At 39.4% G+C, this 26223-nt stretch overlaps 1 protein-coding gene and 1 pseudogene across 6 annotated transcripts in view; one reads left to right on the forward strand and one right to left on the reverse strand.

The window, feature by feature from the left end:
* The window catches only part of DOCK11 (dedicator of cytokinesis 11), a 218800-nt gene extending 198819 nt beyond the window's left edge, over positions 1-19981 (forward strand). For 5 of the 6 annotated variants that reach the window (XM_036270309.1, XM_036270310.1, XM_036270313.1 and 2 more), the window contains 5 exons: positions 12910-13120; positions 13492-13682; positions 14121-14221; positions 15708-15846; positions 19506-19975. In XM_036270309.1, coding sequence (XP_036126202.1) covers positions 12910-13120; positions 13492-13682; positions 14121-14221; positions 15708-15846; positions 19506-19628 — 765 coding nt within the window. In that variant the 3' untranslated portion in view covers positions 19629-19975. Of the gene's footprint in view, positions 1-12909; positions 13121-13491; positions 13683-14120; positions 14222-15707; positions 15847-19505 lie in introns of all 6 variants that reach the window. The other variant, XM_036270311.1, reaches the window with a different exon arrangement.
* A 138-nt stretch (positions 19982-20119) lies between these two features.
* Positions 20120-25754, reverse strand: LOC118635294 (annotated as a pseudogene).
* Positions 25755-26223: the final 469 nt, after the last annotated feature.

Below are 26223 nucleotides of genomic sequence, written 5' to 3' on the forward strand. Positions count from 1 at the left end.
GGAGTCCCAGGTTCGATTCCAGCCAAGGGCACATACCTCGGTTGCGGTTTGTCCCTGGCCCGGTTGGGGTTGTGTGGATGGCAACCAATTGATGTGTCTCTCTCACTTCGATGTTTCTCTCTCTCTCTCTCTCTCTCTCTCTCTCCCCCTCCCTCCCTCCCTCCCTCTCTCCCGCCCTCCCTCCCTCCCTCCGACCCCCTCCCTCCCATTCTGTCTGAAGATAAATGTAAAAAATATATCCTCGGATGAGAATTAAAAAAAAAAAAATGGTGGCCCCTGGCTGGTTTGGCTCAGTGGTTAGAGCGTTGGCCTGCGGTCCACAAAGACCTGGGTTCGGTTCCTACTAAGGGCACGTACCTCTGTTACAGTTTGTCCCCGGCCCTGGTTGGTTGTACGGGTGGCAGCCACTTGATGTGTCCCTTTCACGTCAATGTTTCTCTCTCTTTCTCTTCCTCTCTCTCCCTCCCACTCTGTCTGAACAAAAAATGGAAAAATGTCCTTGGGTGAGGATAAAAAAAAGAAAAAAAGAAAAAAAATGATGGTATTACCCACAAAATAGATATAATAACCTAGGTGTTAAGAGTTTCATATCAACACTTAGAAATCTACCAAGATATATTACTTAGGGGGAAAAAAGATGAGGTATGAGACTGTATGTAGAGTATGATCACATACACTCACTTGAATAAGCTATGCTTAGGAAATTTCTGGAATGATACATATAAAATTGTTCACTATGATTACCACTAAGGAGAGGAACTAGAGTCTTACATGAGAAGAAAGAATTTTAATTTTTTTTTTCTTTACTGATTTTATTATTTTTATTTTTTATCCTCACCCGAGGACATTTTTGTATTTATCTTCAGATAGAGCAGGATGGAGAGAGGGAGGAAGAGAGAGAGCGAAACATCGACGTGAGAGAGACGCATCAAGTGATTGCCACCAACCCACATGACCCGGGGGCCAGGGACAAACTGCAACCAAGGTACATGCCCTTAGCGGGAACTGAACCCGGGACTCTCTGGTCCACGGACCCATGCTCTAACCACTGAGAAAACTGGCCAGGGCTTCTTTACTGATTTTAGAGAGAGGAAGGGAGAGGGATAGAGAGGTAGAAACATTGATGAGAGAACATTAATTGGCCACCTCCTGCATGCCCCCCATTGGGTATTGGGCACACAACCTGGGTATGTGCCCTGACTGGGAATCGAACTGTCAACCTCTTGGTGTATAGGTCGACTCTCAACCACTGAGCTACATTGACCTAGCAAGAAATAATTTACTTTTCATATATACCCTTGTGTACTATTGGAATGATTTATCACACACACATAATTCACTTCTATAAAGTTAGAATCAGGCTTGACCTTTTTTATTTTCCTTCTGTGTTTTGTCTTAGCCAGATAATTACCTCATCTATCTCCTGAGGGCTCTCTGGAGAGATCTAGTTTTCTAATGGGAAAGGAAAGAAGGTTAAGGTTTCTGGAGAATAGGCTTTTAAGTTTTTATGTAAGAACAAGTAGAATGGATTTGGAGAAGTTAAAAGATGGTAAGAAACTTTCTATCCCCTGTCCATCCTGTATATATGGATGGAGGGGAAATGATAGGGGGACTGTTTCTTAGGAGGTTTCTCTTTGTTTGATGTTTTGTTTCCTACACCAAGCACAAAAAGACCTATCATAAAATGCAAGGATATTGACAAAGCACAAGTCAACTTTCGGTGTCTTAAACACTGAAAGAGGGTCCTGGGCATCATCTGCAGTTAATGGAAAGACTGCTGGAGGGGAGGGTTGTTAGAGACTACAGATTGAAACTACAAAAGGCACAGTACTGGGATTGCCTCCAGCATCATAGCTTCTTTTTTTTTTTTTTTTTTTTGGTACGGATTTTTTTTCCTTTTTTATTTTTATTTTTCACTGTATTAAAGATGTTCCTCATTTTTCCCCCATTGACCCCCTCCTCCCCACTTCTGCCCCCCTCCCTCCTGCCTTTTCCCACACTGTTGTCTGTGTCCATTGCTTATTCATATAAATTCTTTGGTTTATTTCTTCCCAAACCCCAACCCCCTTCTTTTTTTTTTCAATTAATTTATTTATTTTTGTTACAGATGTTTCTCCTTTTTCTCCCACTGATTACACTCTCCCACTCCCTCCCTGCCCTATCCCCAGCTTTGTTGTCCATGTCCATTGTTCATGCACACATGCATATAAGTTCTGTGGTTTATCTCTCCCCCACCACCTCCTCTTCTGGAGACTGTCACTCTGTACCCCACTTCAACATCTCTGGGACTATCCCATTCCTCAGACTGTTATGTTCATTATATTCAACATTAAGTGAGATCATATGATACATGTCTTTCTCTGTTTGGCTTGTTTCGCTTAGGATAATACTTTCCAGGTCCCTCCATGTAGTCTCAAAGGATAAGAGATTTTCTTTCTTACAGATGCATAGTACTCCATTGTGTATATGTACCACAGTTTTTTATCGATTCGTCTACTGATGGACACTTGGGCTGTTTCCAGATCTTAGCTATTGTAAATAGTGCTGCTATGAATATGGGGATACATATATTCTTTCTGATTGGTGTTTCAGGCTTCGTAGAGTATATTCCTAAAAGTGGGATTACTGGGTCGAATGGAAACTCAATTTTTCATTTTTTGAGGTAACATCATATTGTTTTCCATAGTGGCTGCACCAGTCTGCATTCCCACCAGCAATGTACTAGAGTCTCCTTTTCTCCGCACTCACGCCAACACTTGTTTAATAATTTGGTGATGGCGGCCATTCTGACAGGTGTGAGGTAATACCTCATTGTTGTTTTAATTTGCATCTCTCTGTGATGCATATTAGTCATGTTGAGCATTTCTTCATATGTTTCTTAGCCATTTGTATGTCCTGTTTGGAGAGGTGTCTATTTAGTTCCTCTGCCCATTTTTTTTTTTTTTAGGTCATTTATTTATTTATTTATTTATTTATTTATTTATTTATTTTTTATCCTCACCCGAGGACATTTTTCCATTTTTTGTTCAGGTAGAGTAGGAGGGGGAGAGAGGAACAGAGAGAGAGAGAGAAACATCGACGTGAAGGGACACATCGAGTGGCTGCCACCCGCACTACTGACCAGAGCCGGGGACAAACTGCAACCGAGGTACATGCCCTTAGCGGGAACTGAACCCGGGTCTCTCGGGACCGCAGGCCCACGCTCTAACCGCTGAGCCAAACCGGCCAGGGCTCTGCCCATTTTTTAATTGGGTTCTTTGTCTTTCTTTTGTTGAGTTGTATGAGCACTCTATATATATTGGAAATTAACCCCTTATCTGATATATCATTGGCACTTATGCTCACCCATACAGTGGGTAGCCTTTCTGTTTTGATGATTGTATCTTTCGCTGTGCAAAAGCTTTTGAATTTGATGTAGTCCCATGTGTTCATTTTCTCCTTTGTTTCTGTTGCCTTAGGTGATGTATCAGTGAAAATTCTGCTACGTATGATGTCTGAAATTTTGTTGCGTACATTTTCTTCTAGGATTTTTATGGATTCATGAGTCACATTTAAGTCTTTTATCCATTTTGTGTTTATTCTTGTGTAGGGTGTAGTTTGATGGTCTAGTTTCATTTTTTTTTTTTTTTTCATGTAGCTGTCCAATTTTCCCAACACCATTTATTAAAGAGGCCGTCTTAAGTTACACTGTATGCTCTTGCCACCTTTGTCAGATATTAATTGAGCATATTGCCTTGGGTCCATTTCTGGGTACTCTGTTCTCTTCCACTGATCTATATGCCTGTTCTTGTGCCAGTACCAGGCTGTTTTGATGACAGTGGCTTTGTAGTATAACCTGAAATCTGGTAATGTGATCCCGACAACTTTATTCTTCTTTTTTTAAGATTGTTGTGGTTATTCGAGGTCATTTTTGGTTCCATATGAACTTTTGAAGTATTTGTTCTAATTCTGTGAAGTATGACGTTGGTATTTTGATGGGGATTTCGTTGAATCTATAGATTGCTTTGGGTAGTATGGACATTTTAATGATGTTAATTATTCCAGTCCATTAACAAGGTTTGTGCTTCCACTTTTTTATATCTTCCTCTATTTCTTTTTTCAATGCCCTGTAGTTTTTTGCGAATAGGTTCTTTATTTCTTTGGTTAAGTCTAATCCTAGGTATCTTAATTTTTTTTTTCTGCAATGGTAAATGGGATGGTTTTCGTAGTTTCTCGTTCTGTGAGTTCATCTTTGGTGTATAAGAATGCCATCAATTTCTTGACATTAATTTTATATTCTGCTCATTTGCCAAATTCCGTTATTAAGTCTAGTAAATTTTTGATGGAGTCTTTGGGTTTTCTACGTATAATATCATGTCATCTGTGAATAATGACAGTTCCACTTCCTCCTTTCCAATTTGGATCCCTTTTATTTTTTCTTCCTCTCTGATTGTTGTGGCTAAGACTTCCATTACTATGTTAAATAAGAGTGGCAAAAGTGGGCATCCTTGCCTTGTTCCTGTTCTTAAGGAAAATGCTTTTAGTTTTTGCCCATTGAGTATGATGTTGGATGTAGGTCTTTCATATTTGGCCTTTATTATGTCAAGATATGATCCCTCTATTCTCACATTACTGATCATTTTTATCAGAAATGAATGCTGGATTTTCTTGAAGGCTTTTTCGGCATCTATTGATATGTTCATGTGGTTTTTATTCTTCATTTTGTTTATGTGGTATCACGTTTATTGATTTTCGAATATTGTACCAGCCTTGCATCCCTGGGATGAATCCCACTTGGTCATGGTGGATAATTTTTTTGGTGTATTACTGAATTCGATTTCCTAGTATTTTGTTCAGGATTTTGGCGTCTAGGCTCATCAGGGATATTGGCCTGTAGTTTTCTTTCTTTGTAGTCTTTTTCTGATTTCGGAATTAGAATTATGCTGGCTTTATAAAACGAGTTTGGAAGTCTTCCTTCCTCTTGACTTTTTTTGAAATAGTTTGAGGAGAATAGGTGTTAGTTCTTTTTTGAATGTTCGGAAAAACTCCCCCGTGAAGCCATCCAGGCCTGGGCTTTTGTTTGCTGGGATACTCTTGATTACATCTTCAATTTCTTCTGTTATTGGTGTGTTCAAGTTTTCTCTCTCTTCCTGATCCCATTTTGGGAGAATATGTGTTTCTAGAAACTTGTCCATTTCACTTAGATTGTCGAATTTGTTGCCATATAATTGTTCATAGTAGTTGTTAATGATTTTTTGTATTTCTGTGGTGTCCGTTGTTACTTCTCCTCTTTCATTTCTGATTGTATTTGGGTTCTCTCTTTGTTTCTTGGTGAGTCTAGCTAAGGGTCCATCAATCTTGTTTATCTTTTCTAAAAACCAGCTCTTTGTTTCATTGATCCTTTGAATTGTTTTTTTGGACTCTATGTCATTTATTTCTGCTCTGATCTTTACTATTTCCTTCCTTCCACTTGCTCTGGGGTTTTCTTTTTGTTTGCTCTCTAGTTCTTTCATTTGTGTGATTAGATAGTCTATTATAGATTTTTCTTGTTTTTTGAGGTAGGCCTGTAGTGCTATGAACTTCCTTCTCAGAACTGCTTTCGCTGCATCACATAGATTTTGTGTTGTTGTATATTCATTCTCATTGGTTTCCAGGAAGTTTTTAATTTCTTTGATCTCCTTGGTAACCCATTCATTGTTTAATAACATGCTATTTAGCTTTCATGTGTTCAAGTGTCTTTGCATGTTCTTGTTGCAATTGATTTCTAGTTTCAGGCCATTGTGATCTGAGACGATGCTTGATATGATTTCAATCTTCTTGATCTTGTAGAGACTTAATTTTTGTCCCGTTATGTGGTCTGTCTTTGAGAATGTCCCATGTGCACTTGAGAAGAATGTGAATTCTGTAGTTTTGGGGTGTAATTCTCTGTAGATATCTGTTAAATCCATTTGATCCTGTACTCCATTTATAGTCTTTATTTCCTTGCGAATTTTTTGTCTAGAGGATCTGTCCAGTGATGTCAGCGGGGTGTTGAAGTCCCCTGCTATGATTGTATTGCTATCGATTTCTCCTTTGAAGTACTCCAGAAGATTTTTAATATATTTTGGTGCTCCTATATTGGGTGCATATATGTTTATCAAGGTTATATCTTCCTGTGGATAGATCTTTTCAGTATTATGTAGTGACCTTCTTTGTCTCTAGTTATGGCCTTCATTTTGAAATCTATTTTATCAGATATGAGTATTGCTACCCCAGCTTTTTTTTTTCTCTTTCTGTTTGCTTGGAAGATTTTTTTTCCATTTCTTCACTTTCAACCTATGTGAGTCTTTTGTTGTGAGGTGGGTCTCTTGTAATCAACATATAGATGAGTCATGCTTTCTTATCTAATCAGCTACTCTGTATCTTTTTATGCGAGCATTCAATCCATTTACATTTAAGGTGATTGATATGTACTTATTTATTGCCATTTTTGTTTAGTGTGGTTATATTTTTCTTCTTATTTCTCCTGCTAATTACAGCAGTCCTTTTAACATTTATTGCTGTGCTGTTTTGATGCTATTGTATTCCCTTAGCCTTTTTTGGCTTGGGAAGTTCTTTATTTGACCTTCTATTTTGAATGACAGCCTTGCTGGGTAGAGTAGTCTTGGATTCAGATCCTTGTTTTTCATCCTTGATTACTTCATGCCATTCCCTTCTGGCCTGTTCTGTTTCTATTGAGAAGTCAGCTGAGAGCCTGATGGGGTTTCCTTTGTAGGTAACCTGTTGCTTCTCTCTTGCTGCTTTTAGGATTCTCTCTTTGTCTTGAATTTTTGGCACTTTCATTACTATGTGTCTTGGTGTGAGCCTGTTTGGGTTCTTGTGACTTGGGGCTCTCTGTGCTTCTTGATCTTGAAAGCCTTCTTACTTCACCAAATTAGGGAAGTTTTCTGTCACTATTTCTTCAAATATATTCTCTAACCCTTGCTCATTTTCTTCTTCTTCTTCGGGGACTCCTATGATGCAAATATTATTACATTTCCAGTTGTCCCACAGTTCTCTTAAGCTGTCTTTCTGTTTTTTCCTTTTGGTTTTCTGATTGGTTGATTTTTTCCACCCTATCTTCTAATTCTCTGATCCAGTCCTCAGCTTCCTCTACTCTGCTATTTAGACCTTCCAATGTGGTCTTTATTTCTGATATGTCATTCTTGATTTCTTCTTGGTGGTTTTTAATTTCCAACTCGTTGATTTTCAACATTTCTATGTCTTTACTCATGGTGTTCATGTCCTTACACATGCTCTTGAGCTTCCTCAAGATCATGGCTCTGAATTCTAGTTCTGGTAACTTGCTTAACTGCACCTCATTTATCTCATCTTCAGTAGAGGTCTCTTGTTCTTTCATTTGGCTTTTGTTTCTGTGTTTCACCATTTTGGCTATCACAGTGGGCTTTGTAGCCTGTCAAATTTTCCCTGTGGGTGTTGGTGTTCTGCTGTTTGTGGCTCCCTCTCCTGGGTTTGGATGAGCCAGGGAGGACCCATGTCAATTACCACTTTCAAGTCTTACTTTCCTGGTTAAAGTTGCTAGCCCAGGGAATGGTCCCGTTACCCTCTAGCTTTTTGCCTGGGGGCTATTAGTAGTGGTCACCTGAAGAACCTTGGTTTCTGAGTTGAATGAAAAACTCCCTCAGGTGATCAGTGCCAGAGGATTTCCGGAGGGTGGTGCAGATGCTGGTTGTTAATGGGCCTCAATTAGCATTTCAATGGCCACCAGTTTTGGTTGAATCTTGGGGCAGGGGCCGCAGGGGCCGCAGGGGCCACGGCCTCTACCAGGGCCCTGGGAAGGAGTAAGGTGACCACAGTCCTGTGTGGCTGCAACTCAGCAAAAGCTCTGAGCACCCTCCAAATCCCGAGCGTCCCCACACAATTCCAGTCCAGTCATTCCTCCCTCTGCTGGAGCCCAAGGTGAGTGGCTGCTGCCATTTTAGCCTCTGTCCTGTCTCTGCGCTGTGGAGCCACTTGGGAGTGTAACCATGTGCACCGCTCCCAGCTACGTGAGCTGCTCCCAGGTAAGGCCATCGCTCCAGGCCGAGGTCGAAGCCACCACAGGTTCCAGCGGAGGGGGCAGCTCCTATTCGAGGGTGCTGGTCCCAGCTGAGGGCACTGCAGGCCCCAGCTGAGGCTGCCTCAGCTCCCAGCCCAGTCCAATGTGGACCGTGGGCTCCCGGCCCCATCTCGCATCTTCGCAAGCCTACCAGGATTGAGTCAGTGTCCCTGGTTATGTCGTCCCCCACGCTGCTGTTTGGTAGTCTTTTCCTGACGATTTGTCTTTATTTTCATTGTAATTCCAGTTTATTCCTGGGTGATAGTCTGTGTAGCTTCCATTCACTCCGCCGCCATTTTCCAAGCTCCCAACACCCTTCTTTTTCAGGATTGTCAGTCTAGCAACCAATTTATTCTTAATCCCTTCACCTTTTTCACCCATTTCCCCAACCCCCTTCCATCTGGCAACCAACAGTGTTCTCTGTATCTATGAAAATGTTTCTGTTCTGCGTGTTCATTTTGTTTGTAGATTCCATTGTCGATAGATATGTATTCATTGCCATTCTGTTTGTTCATATATTTTATCTTTTTCTTCAAAAAGACCCTTCAACATTTCATATAACAGTCTGGTGGCGATGAACTCCTTTAACTTTTTCTAGTCTGGGAAACTCTTTATATGGCCATCGATTCTAAATGACAGCTTTGCAGGTTAGAGTAATCATGGTTGTAGATTCTTGCTTTTCATCACTCTGAGTGTTTCTTGCCACTTCCTTCTGGTTTGCAAAGTTTCTTTTGAGAAATCAGCTGACAGTCTTATGGGAACTCCCTTGTAGGTAACGAACTGCTTTTCTCTTGCTGCTTTTAAGATTCTCTCTTTGTCTTTAACCTTTTGCATTTTGATGATGATATGTGTTGGTGTGGGCCTCTTAGGGTTGATCTTGTTTGGGACTCTCTGTGCTTCCTGGACTTGTATGTCTGTTTCCTTCACCAAGTTAGGAAATTTTTCTGCCATTATTGTTTCAAATAGGTTTTTGATTTGTTCTTCTCTCCCTTCTCCTTCTGGCATCCCCAAGATGCGTATTTTGGCATGCTTGAATTTGTCCCATAGGCTCCTTACACTATCCTCATTTGGGGGAATTTTTTTCTTTTAGCTGTTCTGATTGGGTGTTTTTTTTTTTCCTCACCCGAGGACATTTTTCCATTTTCTGTTCAGATAGAGTGGGAGGGAGGGAGGGAGAGAGGGAGAGAGAGAGAGAGAGAGAGAGAGAGAGAGAGAGAGAGAGAGACTTCGATGTGAAGGGACGCATCGAGTGGCTGCCACCCGCACGACCCACCAGGGCCGGAGACAAACTGCAACCGATGTACATGCCCTTAGCGGGAACCGAACCCGGGTCTCTCTGTACCACAGGCCAACGCTCTAACCGCTGAGCCAAACCGGCCCGGGCTGATTGGGTGTTTTTTTTGATACCTTATATTCTAAATTGATGGTTTGCATCTTTGCTTTACCTACTCTACTATTGAATCTGTGTAAATTATTCTTTATTTCAGTTAGTGTCTCCTTCATTTCTGACTGTATATCCTTCATTTCTGACTGGTCCTTTTTTATGCTCTTGAAGCCCTCACTAAGTTCACTGAGGTTCTCACTAAGTTCATTGAGCATCCTTATAAGCAGTATTTTGAATTCAGCATCTGTTAGGTTGCTTATCTCCATTTCGCTTAGTTCTTTTCTTGGGGTTTTGTTCTGTTCTTTCATTTGGGACCTGTTTCTTTGTCTCATTTTGGCTGCCTCCCTGTGTTTGTTTCTATGTGTTACTTAAGGAGAGGTATGGGGCTTGCTAAGACCAAATGCTGCTTGTTTGAGAGAATTTAAGGAAACCTGAAGCAGGATCCCAGACAGGCCAATCCTATGGTAAAGCAACTGTCAACAGCTTGGGTGGGCCTGAAAGGTGGGTGGGGCAGGGCCTCAGGGAATCACCAGGCCGGGGCAACCAATATGAACCAGGTTGCTGGAGGCCCAAACATGGCACCTGTCTGCTGCTCCAGGGAAGGCTCACCAAAGGAACAAAGGCCTCTGGCAGCATATTTGTCCAGGAGAAAGCCCCCTCTCCAGCCCTCGCTCCAATGCCAAACAGGTTGGTTCTTCCCTGTATGTCTTTGGTGCCCCTCGAGCTGCCTCCCCTCCAAGCTTAGAGGGAGTGAGTTCAATAAGTCCATGCGTGGGCCCTTTAAGAGGAGCCCCAGGGGCTCCAGCTGCCTCAGCCTCCCTGAGCCTTAGTTCCCGCTGGTTTTTCCAGCCAGAAGTTATGGTGACTTCTCTTCCTGGTACTGGAACCCTGAGCAGAGCACCTGGTGTGGGACGGGGACCACTCAGTCCTCAGAGAGGACCTTCCCAGCCGAGGTGTCCTCCTGATTTTTATCCACCACACATGGGTGTGAGACCATCCTGTCCGCCTCCACCACTCCTACTAGTCTCGGTGTGGCTGCTTCTTTAAATCCATAGTTGTAGGACTTCCACTCAGCTGGATTTCAGGCGGTTTGGAATGATGGCTGTTCTGTAGTTTAGTTGTAACTTTGATGTGGTTGTGGGAGGACGTGATACTGCATTTACCTATGCAACCATCTTTCTTTTTATTTTTGTTACAGATGTTTCTTCTTTTCCCCCCACTTATTTCCCCTTACCCTCCCTCCCCACCCTGTCCCCAGCTTTGTTGTCCATGTCCATTGTTCATGCATACATGCACATAAGTTCTGTGGTTTCTCTGTCCCCCACCACCCCTTCTTCTTGGGATGTCAGTCTGTACCCCACTTCCACTTCTCGGACTACCCTATTCCTCAGACTGGTATGTTCATTATATTCCACAAATAAGTGAGATATATGATACTTGTCTTTCTCTGTTTGGCTTGTTTTGCTTAAGATGACACTTTCTAGGTCCCTCATGTAGTCTCAAAGGATAAGAGATCTTCCTTTCTTACAGCTGCATAATACTCCATTGTGTATATGTACCACTGCTTTTTTATCCATTTGTCTACTGATGGACATTTGGGCTGTTTCCAGATCTTAGCTATTGTAAATAGTGCTGCTACAAACATCGGGGTACATATACTCTTTCTTATTGGTGTTTCAGGCTTCTTAGGGTATATTCCTAGAAGTAGGATCACTGGGTCAAATGGGAGTTCAATTTTTTAATTTTTTGATATAACACTATATTGTTTTCCATAGTGGCTGTACCAGTCTGCAATCCCATCAGCAGTGTACTAGAGTCCCCTTTTCTCCACACTCTTGCCAACACTTGTTGTTTAATGATTTGTTGATGGCGTATGCCGCCATCTTGACTGGAAGTGCATCATTTTAATGTGAAATTTAGGCTCTTCATGAAATGGTCTAAAACATCAAATTTTTGTTTCTGGAATAGACCCATTGTTCTTTCCTGAGGTCCCCTTCCTCCACAGGATAGGATTAATACAGTCAAGAGTACCCATTCTTACAATGTCAAACATTGCTGTGGATGCACAAATTGATTAGCATTTCTGTAGGGTAATTGGTATCAAAATCCATAAGAACATGTAAATATTTTAACTAACCAACTTTTCTACTAAGAATTTATCCTAAGGGATAAGTTAGAGAAAAAAATACACACAGTTATAAGTGCAAAGTCATTGCAATATTATTTGCAATAGAAAAAAGTTGAAAAACAACCCAAATCTATTAATGAGAGACTGATCCAATAAGTCATATTTATCCATACAGTCATGAATAGTCATGTTGATGACTACAGTATAGAACTATATGTTTTTATTGTGGTAAAATGCACATAACAAAATTATGTTAACCATTTTAAGTGTACAGTTTGATGATATTGACTTCATTCAATTGTTGTGCAGCTGTTTCCACTGTCCATCTTCAGAACTCTTTTTATCTTGTAAAATTGATGCTTTCTACCAATTAAACAATAATTACTTCCCCCCTCCCCTCAGCCCATAGCAACCACCATTCTATTTTCTGTCTCTATGATTTTGACTAATCTAAATACCTTATGTAAGTGAAATTGGTTTTATTTGTATGTGTGACTGGCTTATTTCACTTAGCATTTCTTCAAGGTTCATTCATGTTGTAGCATATTGTGGATTATTCTTCCTTTTTAAGGCTGAATAATATTGCATTGTATGTATATAGCACATTTTGCTTGTCCATCTGTCAGTAGATACTTGGGTTTGATTTTGTTTTTCCTGTTGTGAATAATGCTTCTCCAGGAACATGTGCACAGCTGCCTGACATGGGGCTGAGGTGTGGTTTATGATTGATTGGCTGCCATTGCGCCAAGAGCAAAACTGACCAAAATCAAAATCAGCTGCAATTTTCTGTTGAAATCTTCCCTTAGAAGTTGCAAGCCTTCAAGAGGCTCTACAGTTCCAATATATTTACATCAGACAGATTCTGCCAGTATAACTGTTGTCTAGGTAGGAAGATAGATTTCTGGTGCTCTGTCATCTTCTCAGAATCCTCTCTTTAATAAATGTTAATTGAGGTGGAATTCAAGTATACAATTAACCATTTTAACATATTTTAGGGATTTAGATTATAAAATAATAATCTCAGTTTTGTAAATATATGTGCACAGAAAAAAGATTGGACTGAAATATATGAAAATGTGAAGAATGGTCATTACTGAGTCATAGGATTACAGTTTTTATCTTCTTCCTACATTTCTGTATACTCCAAATATATTTCTGTAACTCCCTTATAAGCAGAAGGAAATGATCCATAAAAAAGAACAAAGACCTCCTCCAGGTGTATTCATTTGGGAACACAGTCATAGTGGCAGTGTTCCTCAATTGATCTCAAAAGAGTTAGTAGCTTACCTGTACCCCCTTTTGCCTTTTATTGAGTAAAAAACAAAACTTTCTTATTTCTAGGTAAATGCCAAAGAGCTCGATTCAAAGTATGCGCATATTCAAGTCACTTATGTGAAGCCCTACTTTGATGACAAAGAACTCACAGAAAGAAAGACTGAGTTTGAAAGAAACCATAATATCAACAGATTTGTTTTTGAGGCTCCTTATACATTATCTGGCAAAAAGCAAGGCTGTGTAGAAGAACAGTGCAAACGCCGTACAATCCTGACTAGTAAGTAGGATTTTGCATAAAACTTGATTGACTTGGTCCTTTGTGATAAACACAAGCAACAGTTGGCCAGCCAGAAAATATAACTGAAATTTTAATCATTTATTGTTCTGCTGTTCCATTACTGGCTTGCACAAACATTGGGTATGTAATAAACCCTAGTTTTCCTGTATTTAATTTGTGATTGCTCTGAGGTGTCCCATAAAGATAATTTCTTCCTCAATCATGAAGTAATAAGGTGCTATATGGTACTCCTAAGGTAGTATCTAGAGAAGGCATGAGGAAAATTAAGCACAGTGGATTTTTAAAAAATAATTTGGGTGTTTGAACAAATGATATTTTAAGATAGTAAATCAATCTTAATGTTTTAATAGCTTCAAACTCGTTTCCATATGTGAAGAAGAGGATCCCTATAAACTATGAACAGCAGATTAATTTAAAGCCAATTGATGTTGCTACTGATGAAATAAAAGATAAAACTGCAGAGCTGCAAAAACTTTGCTCTTCTGCTGATGTGGACATGATTCAGCTCCAACTTAAATTGCAAGGCTGTGTTTCAGTGCAGGTATGATGGTTTCCAAACATGTATTAAATGTTTATTGATGCTCCTCTTGCTTTTTTAAGGGCACAGAGCAAGCCTTAATTTAATTGTGAGTTACATTCTTATTGAGTGCAAACATCTGTGCATTATTTTTTACTAACTCAATACAGAAATTATGTTCAGTTTCGATAAATTTTGTTATGTCAGAGGATTTTAACATAAATCCCTATGAATATAGCCAAACTCCATGTTTACATATCAGAAATCATTAACTAATTTATTAGAATATCACCTTTGTTAATATTTTTTCAAATAAACTTTTAGTAAGAATAGTAAATATGTTTCTCAGATGCAGACTTTTAATGTATTTGGTTGTGTTTTGGGTTTTTTTTTTAGGAGAAATGCAAATTTTACTTTTTATTACATTCTGACAACTTTCATTTTTCTTCTTTTGTAATTTAGGTAAATGCTGGTCCATTAGCATATGCAAGGGCTTTCTTAAATGATAGCCAAGCTAGCAAGTATCCACCTAAGAAAGTCAATGAGTTGAAAGACATGTTTAGGTAAGTGCTTTGTAGTGTTCAGATCAGACCTCTATTCTTTTACTCCTTTTCCTTTGGAAAAAAAACCCCAAAATATTCACCAAATAATATCCCTCTAAAAAAGGACATGCTCTCTTCTCTTTTACAATATTTAAGTGACCTCCTAATGGTACTTTAGTGAGTAAATGTGGGCTCTCTTTCATGCTGCAGGACATTAACAATGTCCTAGTGACCCAAGATAATAAATATACCATCTTACTATATTACCTTGGATGTTGTGACACAAGCACAAGCCTAAATTCATTACCCACATTCCTCCTTTGCCCCACTGAACTCATGCCACAACATTTTCGATCATTTAGGGTAGAAATAAAAGTGGAACTGGACGGGTTGGAGGGGCTTGCCTCCTGTCCTGTGTCCTTAGTTCCACTTAGATTCTGCCAGTCTGGGACATGTAATAGCTTGTCTTGAGTGAGCATCCTTGTAAGCTAAGGGATGTCTGAATCTGTTTAATATATAAAAGAGTTTACATTCAGAATAAGAGAGACAGTTGAATAAAATAAACTAAAGAGAAAGGTGATATCTTACCCATTCATTTGCTCCCAATTTATTTTTTCTGTCTGTGTGTTATCAGCTGTTCCAGGTTGCAGAGTAATCAATAGTCATTCAGTCACCAATATTTATTAGTGCCTGGCATGTACAAAAAGATTCTACTGCCCTGGCCAGTTTTGCTCAGCGGTTAGAGCGCCGGCCTGTGGACTAGAGAGTCCCCGGTTCAGTTCCCGCTAAGGGCACATATCTTGGTTGCAGTTTATCCCCAGCCTCGGTTGGGATCGTGTAGGTGGCAACGAGTTGATGTATCTCTCTCACATCGATGTTTGTCTCTCTCTCTCTCTCCCTCCTGCTCTATCTGAAGATAAATACAAAAATGTCCTCGGGTGAGGGTAAAAAAAAAAAAAAAAGATACAAAACAGATGAGCAGCAAGGTGTAATTTTGTCTCCTAAGACCTACACTCTAATTATTGATATTAAACATAAACACATGAAATAATGGAAAAGTACTTTTATAATGTCATCAACTCTGTCCCCACTCTTAGGAGCCATAGGCAGATATTTCAAAGCTATAGCACCCAGCACTGGGTACATAGTGAGCCCCAAGTAAATTATTTTTAAATGAATGACTCATTATGTACAGATGCAAATTAACGTTAGCACAAATTTAGCTGATATAATATCAAGTAAATGACTGAGCAAGTAGGCTTCCTAAAACGTATACATTTTGAATCAGATTTTAAAGGACATAAGAAAATTGAGAGAAAAAATAAAAAACAAAGGGAAGGGTATTTCAGATAGGATGTAGCATTAGCAAAGGCACAGTGAGAAAATACAGGATTGTAATCTTCCTTCTAGGCAAGTAAGCCATGTTTAAAGTTAATATCAAAATGATTGTCAGTGAAACTTTCTGGGAGTAAATAACAAAACCTTTATCTTTGATCTTCATCCACAGGAGATTCATACAAGCATGCAGCATTGCACTTGAACTAAATGAGCGGCTAATTAAAGAGGATCAAATTGAATACCATGAAGGGCTAAAGTCAAATTTCAGAGAAATGGTAAAAGAATTGTCTGACATTATCCACGAACAGGCAAGTGTTAGGGTGGTTGAACATGAAAACATGATCTTGGGTCCTTAAATTGTTACTTAACAAAATCTGTTTGAAATATATTGCCTTGAAATTATTCTGTCTGTATTTTAAAATTTGCTCATATTATCATTAATCATTTAAATGACATAATGCAAATCAAATTTAAAGCAATTATCTGAGGCGATTTTTAAAGCAATTATCAGATATAAATCATATTGTTCTTTGTGCCACAATGCCATTAGAAGTGAATAGCTGAACAAGTCTGAGTTTATCTACTGTGAACATGGATAAAAATCTCTCAAGAAGGGTCCTAATGAAGTTAATGATTGGCTCAATAGCCAAATTCCTAAATTAATATCCCTATCATGGTTGTAAGAAACTAGATACTGTCATTTAGGTGAGATCCTGAGTGATTTCCAAAATTTGGAAATTGTCTTAATACCCACACAGCCTATATAACTCTGTTTTCATCAAACTTCTTAGCATTGTAATCTATGACTGAGTGTTAATGACAATTATAGCTAACTTAGTAAAACCTAACCTGAAAAGTATAGAAGCGAAGACCTATTATTCATCACTTAGAGCCACATTATGCCATTAAACTACAACCCTTTAGAGAACACATTCTTAGAGCTGGTTCCAGAAAGGAGACCTTTATCCATCCTGCTCTCTGTATTTCAGTGATTACTTGAAGGCACTCACCCATGTGAGACTGTCACACAAAGGGTGTACTTACAAACAGGCCTACAATGATTAGTATCCAAAGAACTGCAGTGTGATGATGGAGAAGAGGAGTTTTTTCTAGGAAAAGAAGTAGTTGACCTTAAATCAAGCTCTGCCTCTGAATTTATTTCGTCTGCTTTTTCTAAGAATGAGCTATGAGGAATTTAGTTACTATTAGCCCAAGGCTGCACTGAGTGACCAAGGAGTCTAACTTTCCAAACATTGTCATCTTCTCAGTATAAAGAATCTAGTCAGCTAGACTTTCATCATCCCATCCGTTCAATGACCAGTTGGTTGTCCCACAGTCTCCTATTCGCCCTTCTCTGTGGCTGGGAATCTTGTTGGCTTGAGGAGTCTGGAATCAGTGTTCTTTTTCTTTTTCCACCTTCTGTCATCCCCCTTAGGAGGGAGTGCATACTGTTCCAAGGCATTCCTCTGCTGCTCAGTTTTCAGAGGACCTTTTTTGTCTCTTTCTCAAAGCAGCAAGGTGATCAAGACTAGGAAGGTGGGGAACCATTCCACTTTCTTTATTGTCTCTATCTCAAGCTCAGCCCATGAGTACAGTGGGGGTATACCTTTCTTTACCATCACTTTTCTGAGGTTTATTTTATCAAATAGATAAAATAATTTATTTCTGGAAACTGTCCAGTTTATGGGTTTCTATTCTTCATAATCCACGGAGGGGGGGTGGACGACAGTAAAAGCTCATCCTTCACAAAAAGATATAAAATAATTATATGTCATTTTAAGCCAATGTGTACTATATTAAAATGGTTTAATTTGCATGCAGCTGCATGACCTAGCTGCATGAACTCTATTCAAATTGAAAACAAATTATTCAATTTACCGCTATTACTGTGATCAAGATGTTTAGAGCAGTAATTTTATAGTTTTTTGCCCCTGAACCATAAATTTTACAAATCTGCTCACATATTTCCCACCTGTCTCATTCAATTCCCATAAATCTTGACCATTGTATTTAGTTGTAGAGACCGATATTTTAGACCCTTGAGATTATATATTGCTAGCCAACCAAGAAAAATCTTAGTTTCTATTGGTTTATATTTATGCAAGCTCTCTTGTCATAATACATCATATTCAGACATGCCTTAGTTGGGGCAAATGTTGACTTTATAATGAATTTTTGTAAATCAATATTTTCTATTAGATTCTCATATGAACGAGCCCCCTTTTAGTCATATACATTGAGACGCATTATTTCCCAAAGGAAAATATAATGCAAAATAAAAACAGCAGTAAATGTGTGCTGAAACATGAATTATTCTGTATAGCTCCATGTAAATGATTACTTAACAAAAAGTTATGGCCTGGCTATTTCTTTTCAATATAATCTGTTACAGTATGCCAAAATATAGTCCTTTTAAAAACTTCTTCAAGCTGCCGACTTTTATTTATTTGTATATTATTTTTTTAAAGATATGTTTTTATTGATTTTTTTTTTTAGAGAGAAAGCAAGGGAGAGAGATAGAAACATCGATGTGAGAGACATACATCGATTGGTCGCCTCCTGCAGGCTCCCTAATGGGGATCAAGAATGTGCCCTGACTGAGAATTGAACTGACAACCTTCTGGTGCATGGGATGACACCCAGCTAACTGCACCACAGCAGGCAGGACTAAATACAGGTTTTTTAATTAGATAGAGTTTGTGGTGGCCATTGTAGTGTCTGTTTGGTGTTTGCTTGTCTTTACAATGAGTTGCCCTTTTCACTGGTCACATCTGAAAGGTGTGTACAGTCAATTAGTCATCTCTTAAACCTCTATATGCTTTTAGATTTGTGTCATGAGTGATGCTTGTTGTAAAGAGAAATTGTCTCTATCATAAGACATGATTTGTAGCAACATAAGTGATATGATACATTATTGCCACCATAGACCAATTTGCAGGTTTAATACTCAAGTTTCAGAGCTAACTTAAGAGAAACAAGTATTGAAACCTAAGTTGGGACAGTATAGTGGAGAGGTTTGGATTTTATGTATGTGCTATTTTTTTCTTTCATCTAATCTAAACATAAAATCTGTTGCTTTTGATCCCACAAAATAGATCATTTAAAAATATGTATACTGATATGAATATATATGTTTATATATTTATGGGATATAGAATATATTTTTATGAAGTTCTTCATTTCCATAAAAATCTTGTATATTAATTAGCTTGCATAATTATAGTGCCTGTTTAGAAATATGCACTTATGCCCTGGCCGGTTTGGCTCAGCGGTTAGAGCGTCCGCCTGCGGTCCAGAGAGACTGGGGTTCGGTTCCCGCTAAGGGCATGTACCTCGGTTGCAGTTTGTCCCCGGCCCTGGTTGGGTTGTGCGGGTGACAGCCACTCGATGTGTCCCTTTTGCATCGATGTTTCTTTCTCTCTCTCTCCCTCCCACTCTATCTGAACAAAATATGGAAAAAAATGTCCTCAGGTGAAGATTTAAAAAAAAAAAGAAATATGCACGTATGACTTTTCTCTTTATTTATTACTATTTCCCAAGTCTCCAGAGAAGGTGCATGGGTATCTACATGTTTGAAAAGCTCCACAGGTGATCCTGAGAACTGCTGTGTTAGAAGATGGTCCATAAACTCATATCAAATGGTCCACCGTTTAGAGCTCTTGTTATGACCATGTGTTAAAAAATATTTTAAAGATTAAATTACCTCTCACTTCTTACTGAGTTTTGCATTTTATAATCTTTTGTTTTTCTTAATGAGTAACCAGATCTTTTCTGCTTTTTTTGCTCTGCTGCCTTTGTAATACAGCTTTGAAGACTTAAGTCGGTAATGTTAATTTTTTGCTTTTTGTCATTTTAAATAGCTAAGTGGCATTGATAAATTGAAATATGCCTGTAATTTCACATACATATACTTTTTGGCAGTGGCTGTTTTGCTTCATGATAAACATTCAGATTTCCTTTGTTTTAGATATTACAAGAAGACACAATGCATTCTCCGTGGATGAACAACACATTACATGTATTTTGTGCAATTAGTGGTACATCGAGTGACAGAGGTTATGGTTCCCCAAGATATGCTGCTGAAATATGAGGACCCGTGGATTAAAGTGAGAATGAGACTGGCCTTTCTCAGGAATATTTGGAGCTGTGCAAATGTTAAAATTTAAAGATTTGATACACATGGAGTGTTTCCTTCTGACACCAAAATTTTAATGCTTTCAAACAGGGTGCTTACATATTTGTAAATATTTAAGCAACATGGAAGTGCCTGGAAAATTGCGCCCCTGTGCTTGGTTTGTACTTTTTTAGGTAAATCTATATACTAAGAAATAGAGCTCAAAAACATAAAGTCAAATTGCTTAATTATTGCTTAAAATAATAGTGGTACTATGTAAAATGGTATAACAGAACACAATAAAAGGTAAAACTTATTTGTAATTAGAAGTGACGGAAATAATACTTTGAATTTAGCATTATTCTGGACAGGAAGTTTAATTCGTTATACTAATCCTTGGAGAAAAAATGATCAAATTTCCATAAAACATGGATATTTCAGATTGGGGAGATAATTTGAAATCTTGCCTACTGGTTGTAAAGGCTGGGCTAAAAGAAACAAAAGCGTTATTTAAAAAGGAAAATTTCACAAAGAAAGCACATACATAGAAATACTAAAGTTATTATTCCTTCAGGTTTTGATCTGATGATGCCAGGTAATCAAGTTGGTCTCCTCCAACACAAACATGAGGGATTTACATGTGGCATGGGTTTCCCCAGCAAGTGGCATTTGTTGCCAGAACTTTATCATCTGAGGCTATCCATAAAGATAAACAAAATATTTCTGAGAATTTGCAGTCAGAGCATACTATACAACTCCAACGCTTTAGCAGCAGAGTCTGATGTAGGAATTTGTAATGATTATTTTCTTCAGTTTACAAGGTTAAGAAGCCTTTTGATAGAACTTGGTGGCTGCAGCATTTCTTGGGTCAGTATACATAACCACTGAAGACTCTGCAACTGCGAGCTTAGTATTACATTTCTAGCAATGAAGAAATCTCAGACTACCTAAATAATTCAGGAGAAACCAAGATGTGAACAACATTTTTAGCTTGAATTATCCATATAATTTTGGCTGCCTTTCATGTAAATTTTAAGTTTTAGATTTATTTTTCTTATGTAGGTTAGCCTATTTTACAGATTAAAAAAAAAGACACTGAAATATAAATTGATTGTATGGAGCCTTGACTTTTTGAATACTTTGTGATCAAGTAAATCTTTGAGATTATGCATCTGACTGGCCATTTTTCTTTTCTTTTATGACTTTTTATTTTCAACTACAGTTGACATACAATATTATATTAGTTTCAGGTGCACACCTCAGTGATTAAACATTATATAACTAAGTGATCATCCCAATAAATCTCGTACCCCTCTGACACTATACACAGTTATTACAATATTATTGACTATGTTCTCTATGCTGTACTTTACATCCCTGTGACTGTTCTATAACGACAAAGTTTCACTTCTTAATCCCTTCACCTTTTTTATCCATCCCCCTACCCCCCTCCCATCTGGCAGGCTTCAAAATGTTCTCTGTATTTCTGAGTCTGTTTCTGTTCTGAATGTTTGTTTATTTTTTAGATTCAATTGTTGATAGATATGTACTTATTGCCATTTTATTATTCATATTTTATCTTTATTGTTGAAAATATCACAGATGTCCCCCCCTTTTATCCACCATTGACCCCCTCCTCCCTGTCCCTGTGGCACCCCTGTCTTCCCCACACTATTGTCTGTGTTATGCATATATGAGTTCTTTGGTTTATCTCTTCCCACACTCCCTTCCCCTCACCGAGGTTCCTCAGTCAGTTCCCTGTTTCCATGTCTCTGGATCTATTTTGTTATAATTTTTATCATTTTTTTCTTCTTCAATAAGACCCTTCAACATTTCTTCTTTTTCTTTTTAATTTTTTTATCCTCACCCTCACCTGAGGACATTTTTCCATTTTTTGTTCAGATAGAGTTGGGGGGGGGAGAAACATCGATGTGAAAGGGACACATTGAGTGGTTGCCACCCACACGACCCAACCAGGGCCGGGGACAGACTGCAACTGAGGTACGTGCCCTTAGTGGAAACCAAACCCGGGTCTCTCTGGACCACAGGCCGATGGTCAAACCACTGAGCCAAACCGGCCAGGGTGACCCTTCAACATTTCATATAGTATTGGTTTGGTGGTGATAAACACCTTTACCTTTTCCTTGTCTTGGAAACTCTTTATCTGTCCTTCTATTCTAAATGATAGCTTTGCTGGGTAGAGTAATCTTACTTGTAGGTCCTTGCTTTTCATCACCTTGAATATTTTGGCCAATCCCTTTTGGCCTGCAAAGTTTCTGTTAAGAAATTAGCTGACAGTTCTATGGGCATTTCCTTGAAGATAACTAACTGCTTTTCTCTTGATGCTTTTTAGATTCCCTCTTTGGCCTTGTCTGGTGTGGCTCATTGGATAGAGCTCCGGCCCACAGTTCAATTCCCAATCAAGGGCATGTACCTGGGTTGCAGGTTCGATCCCAGTGCAGGAGGCAGCCAATCAATGTATCTCTCTCGCATTTCTGCCCTCCCCCCCAAAAAAAAACTCAATGGAAAAAATATCCTTGGGTGAGAATTAACAAAAAAAAAAAAAATTTTCTCTTTGTCTTTAACCTTTTGCACTTTAATTATTATGTGTCTTGTTGTGGGCCTCTTTGGGTTCATCTTGTTTGGGACTCTGTACTTCCTGGACTTGTATGACTATTTCCTTAACCAGGTAAGGGAAGTTTTCTGTCATTTTTTTACAAAAGGTTTTCAGTTTTTCTAGCACCCTCAAAATGCAAATGTTGGTGTGCTTAAAGTTGTTTCAGAGGCTCCTTATACTATCATATTTTTTTGTCTTTTCTTTTTCCTGTTCTGATTGTTTTCTGTTTCCTTATCTTCCAAATCTCTGATTGGATGTTCTGCTTCATCTATTCCACTATTGATTTCCTGTAATGTATTCTTAGTTTCAGTTAATTCATTTTTGATTGGTTCCTTTCTATGTTTTCTAGTTCCATTTTATGTTTCCTATCTCTTTATTGAAGTTCTCACTAAGTTTATCTTCTCTTCCCCTAAGTTCATTGAGCATCTTTATAACCAGTGTTGTTTTTTAATCCTCACCTGAGGATATGTTTTTACAGATTTTGAGAGAGAGAGAGAGAGAGAGAGAGAGAGAGAGAGAGAAACATAAATGTGAGAGAAAACATCAATTATTTGCCTCCCATACACACCCTGACCAGGAATTGATCCCACAACCTTTTGGTGTACCGGACAGTGATCCAACTATCTTAGCCAACCAGTCAGAATATAACCAGTGTTTTGAACACTGCATCCGGTAGATTATTTGTCTCCATTTTGTTTAATCCTTTTTTGAGTTTTGTTCTGTTCTTTCATTTGGGACACATTTTTTTGTGTGTCCATGTTTTAGCTGCTTTCCTGTGTTTCCTTCTATGTATTTTGTAGTGCTGCTATATCTCCTGGGCTTGGTAGGGTGGCTTTATGTAGTAGGTGTCCTGTAGGGTTCAGTGGCACAGCCTCCCATTCACCTGAGCTGGGTACTCCAGGTACACCTATCTTATGGATTCTGTATACCCTCCTGTTATAGATGAGCCTTGATTGTTGTTGGCACATCTGATCAGCTGCAAGGACTAGCTGTGGCCACCGCGGAAGAACTGTTATGCAGGGGCCCACTCCAAGGAGCAAGATTTAGTCTGCCCCTTGAGTGGTTGGGTGGTGCTTCGACATGGTCTGAAGCCGTCCACTGGGTGCATTGGCTCTTGGGCCTCCCTGGAGATGTAGGCCAAGGTCAGCCACCACCTGTGTTCTTCCCTGGGTCCATTCAGCATGAGCTACAAAGTGATCTGTAGATAGCTGCTACTTGTGCTGGGTTTGAAGGTGCCCCAGCAAGGCCAAGCCGCGGACCAAGTCCCACTGTCCCTAATGCTGGTCCTAGAGTCATTTAGTAAGAGGTACAGGGCATGTCGAGGCCAGATGCTGTTTGAGAGATTTTAAAGTCTGAAGCATGATTCAGGACAGGCCATTCATTTAGAAAAGCCACTGGAAACAACTTGGATGAGCCTCCAAGTTGGATGGATTGGGGTCTCAGGGAATCACCAGGGCAGGGTGAACAGGGTGAGCCAGATTGATAGATACTCAGATATACCGCCTGCCTGCCAGCTGGTAGGGGGAGCTCAGGAAAGGAACAATGGCCTCTGCCAGCACTTCTCTCTTGGGAAAAGCTGCCCCTCAGCTCTTGCCCTCATGCCAGACAATTCAGTTCCTCTGCATATGTCCCTGGTGTTTTTGGAGCTGCTGCCTCAGCACTGGAGCTCAGCAGGATTGAGTCCAAGTAAGTTTGTGCATGGGCCCCTTAAGAGGAATTGTCTGGGACTCCCTCAGCAACCCCCCTGCCCAGTTTTTACATCCAGAATGTATAGGGACTTCTTGGTGTGGGGCTGGGACCCCTCACTCCTCAAGGGAGATCTCTGCAGCCAAGATATTCCTCCTGATTTTTATCTGCCTATGGGTGTGGGACCAGCCCATTTTGAGGCTCTGCCCCTCCTATCTTGATGTGACTGCTACTTTATATCCTTAGTTGTAGGACTCTGTTCAGCTAGATTTCAGGCAGTTCTGAATAATGGTGGTTCTGTAGTTTAGTTGTGCTTTTGATGTGGTTGTGGGGGAGAATATAAGCACCACATTTACATACTCTATTATCTTGACCAATGACTCCTTGGCCATGTTTCTTTACATGTCATTTTTAAGCTTTCAGGGAGCATGAAATTATTTATTGAAGGCTAATTTTGTATTTTAATAGGGGATCCAGAAGTTTCAGAGGCAGTTTGTAATTCCTTAAAATCTTGGAGTGACCTGTAGAGTTAGTTTCCCCTTTAAAGTGATTGTATTTGTCATGAATGTGTAAGGAACAGTCACCTAGAGTGAGTGTTCCATGTGAGAATGAGGCATCTTGGGGAAAGTTTAGCACTCTTTTGTTGATCATTAGTCATTATCATATCACCGAGCACAGTGTTGTGCACTGTGGGTAATTATTTTAAGTACAAACTTGGGTCTCAAATGTCTCCCATCAAACAATTTGGTTCTCGGTCCAACAACCCTTTCATGCTGATATATGAATGACAAACAAAGGAGAGAATGCATAAGTATGATTCAGTTTACCACTAAACCTTACGTTGTTAACATCTCAGGAAATTGTGCTATGAATATTTTAAAATGGGAAAAAATTGTTCAGTTTTCGAACACATCGCTGCTCAAACAGCCTTCTGGCACAAATTAAGTTCCAGAACTGAGCCCTGGCTGGTTTGACTCAGTGGTTGGAGCATTGGCCCGCAAGCCAGAGAGTCCCAGGTTTGATTTCTGCTAAGGGCAGGTACCTCGGTTGCAGTTTGTCCTCGGCCCCGGTTGGGGTCGTGTGGGTGGCAGCCACTCGATGTGTCTTTCTCACATCAATGTTTCTCTCTCTCTTTTCCTTCCTCTCTTCCTCCCGCTCTACCTGAAGATAAATGCAAAAATGTCCTCGGGTAAAAAAACAAGTTCCCGAACTGAGGTTCCACTGGCCCCTGCGCACAAGGAACTTACAATCCAGTTGAGGAGGCAAGATATATACAGGTTACCAGTGTAAAGCTTAATGAAATCAGTCATTTTGCCAGTCTCCACATCAATCTCAATGATGTTGTTCACCTTGATGAGGGTATTAGGGTAGCAGATAGTGTGAGCACATCATGGATTTTCTAGATGAGGGATTTTTTGTGTATGTGCCCACAAAGATCTTCCTCATTTTGCACAACTTGTACTTGGCCTCCCTAGGTATAATACAATGAACAGCAAAGTGACCCTTGGTATCATAGATAGGATGGAAATTTTCTCCAGTGTTGTCATTACTGGTATCCATAAAACCAGCAGGATAGGTTATATCTGTTTGGACCTTACCGTCAGTCTTAATAAATTGCTCCATGCAGATCTTCTTCACTTCATCTTCTGTTAGGGCATACTTAAGTATGTTCCTTAGGAAAATGATGAAAGGGAGACCTTCTCTCAGCTTGGGGGGACTGGTAGATGGTCAAGCAGCAAAAACACCAGTCAGTTCATCCAGCATCCAATGCTTGGAGCTGCTACATGCTTCAGATGTTTCTTGGGATCACAAACCGTGGCTTGGCATGAACAGAGCTCCTTATGGTTTTTGTATGCATTTCCCTGATGGCTAATGATATTTAGCATTCTTTCTTGTGCTTATTGGCCATTTTATATCTTCTTTGGAGATATATCTATTCATATTCTTGACTCATTTTTTAAAAATTGGGTTGTCTTTTTATTGTTGAGTTGTAAGAATTTTTTATATATTCTAGATGCAAATGCCGTATCAGATATAGGATTTCGATGTCTTTCTCCTATTGTGGGTTGCCTTTTCATTTTTGTAGTAGTGCCCTTTGAAACATAAATATTTTAAAACATTTTTTAAATTGATTTTTAGAGAGAGAGAAGCATCAATGGGAGAGAGAAACATTGATTGGCTGCCTCCTGCATGCCCCTTACTGGGGATGGAGCCCACAACCTGGGCATATTCCTTGACTGGGAATCGAACCAGCAAACTTTCAGTGCA

The sequence above is a fragment of the Molossus molossus genome, unplaced genomic scaffold, assembly GCF_014108415.1.
Source record: "Molossus molossus isolate mMolMol1 unplaced genomic scaffold, mMolMol1.p scaffold_m16_p_2, whole genome shotgun sequence".
Taxonomy (NCBI): domain Eukaryota; kingdom Metazoa; phylum Chordata; class Mammalia; order Chiroptera; family Molossidae; genus Molossus; species Molossus molossus.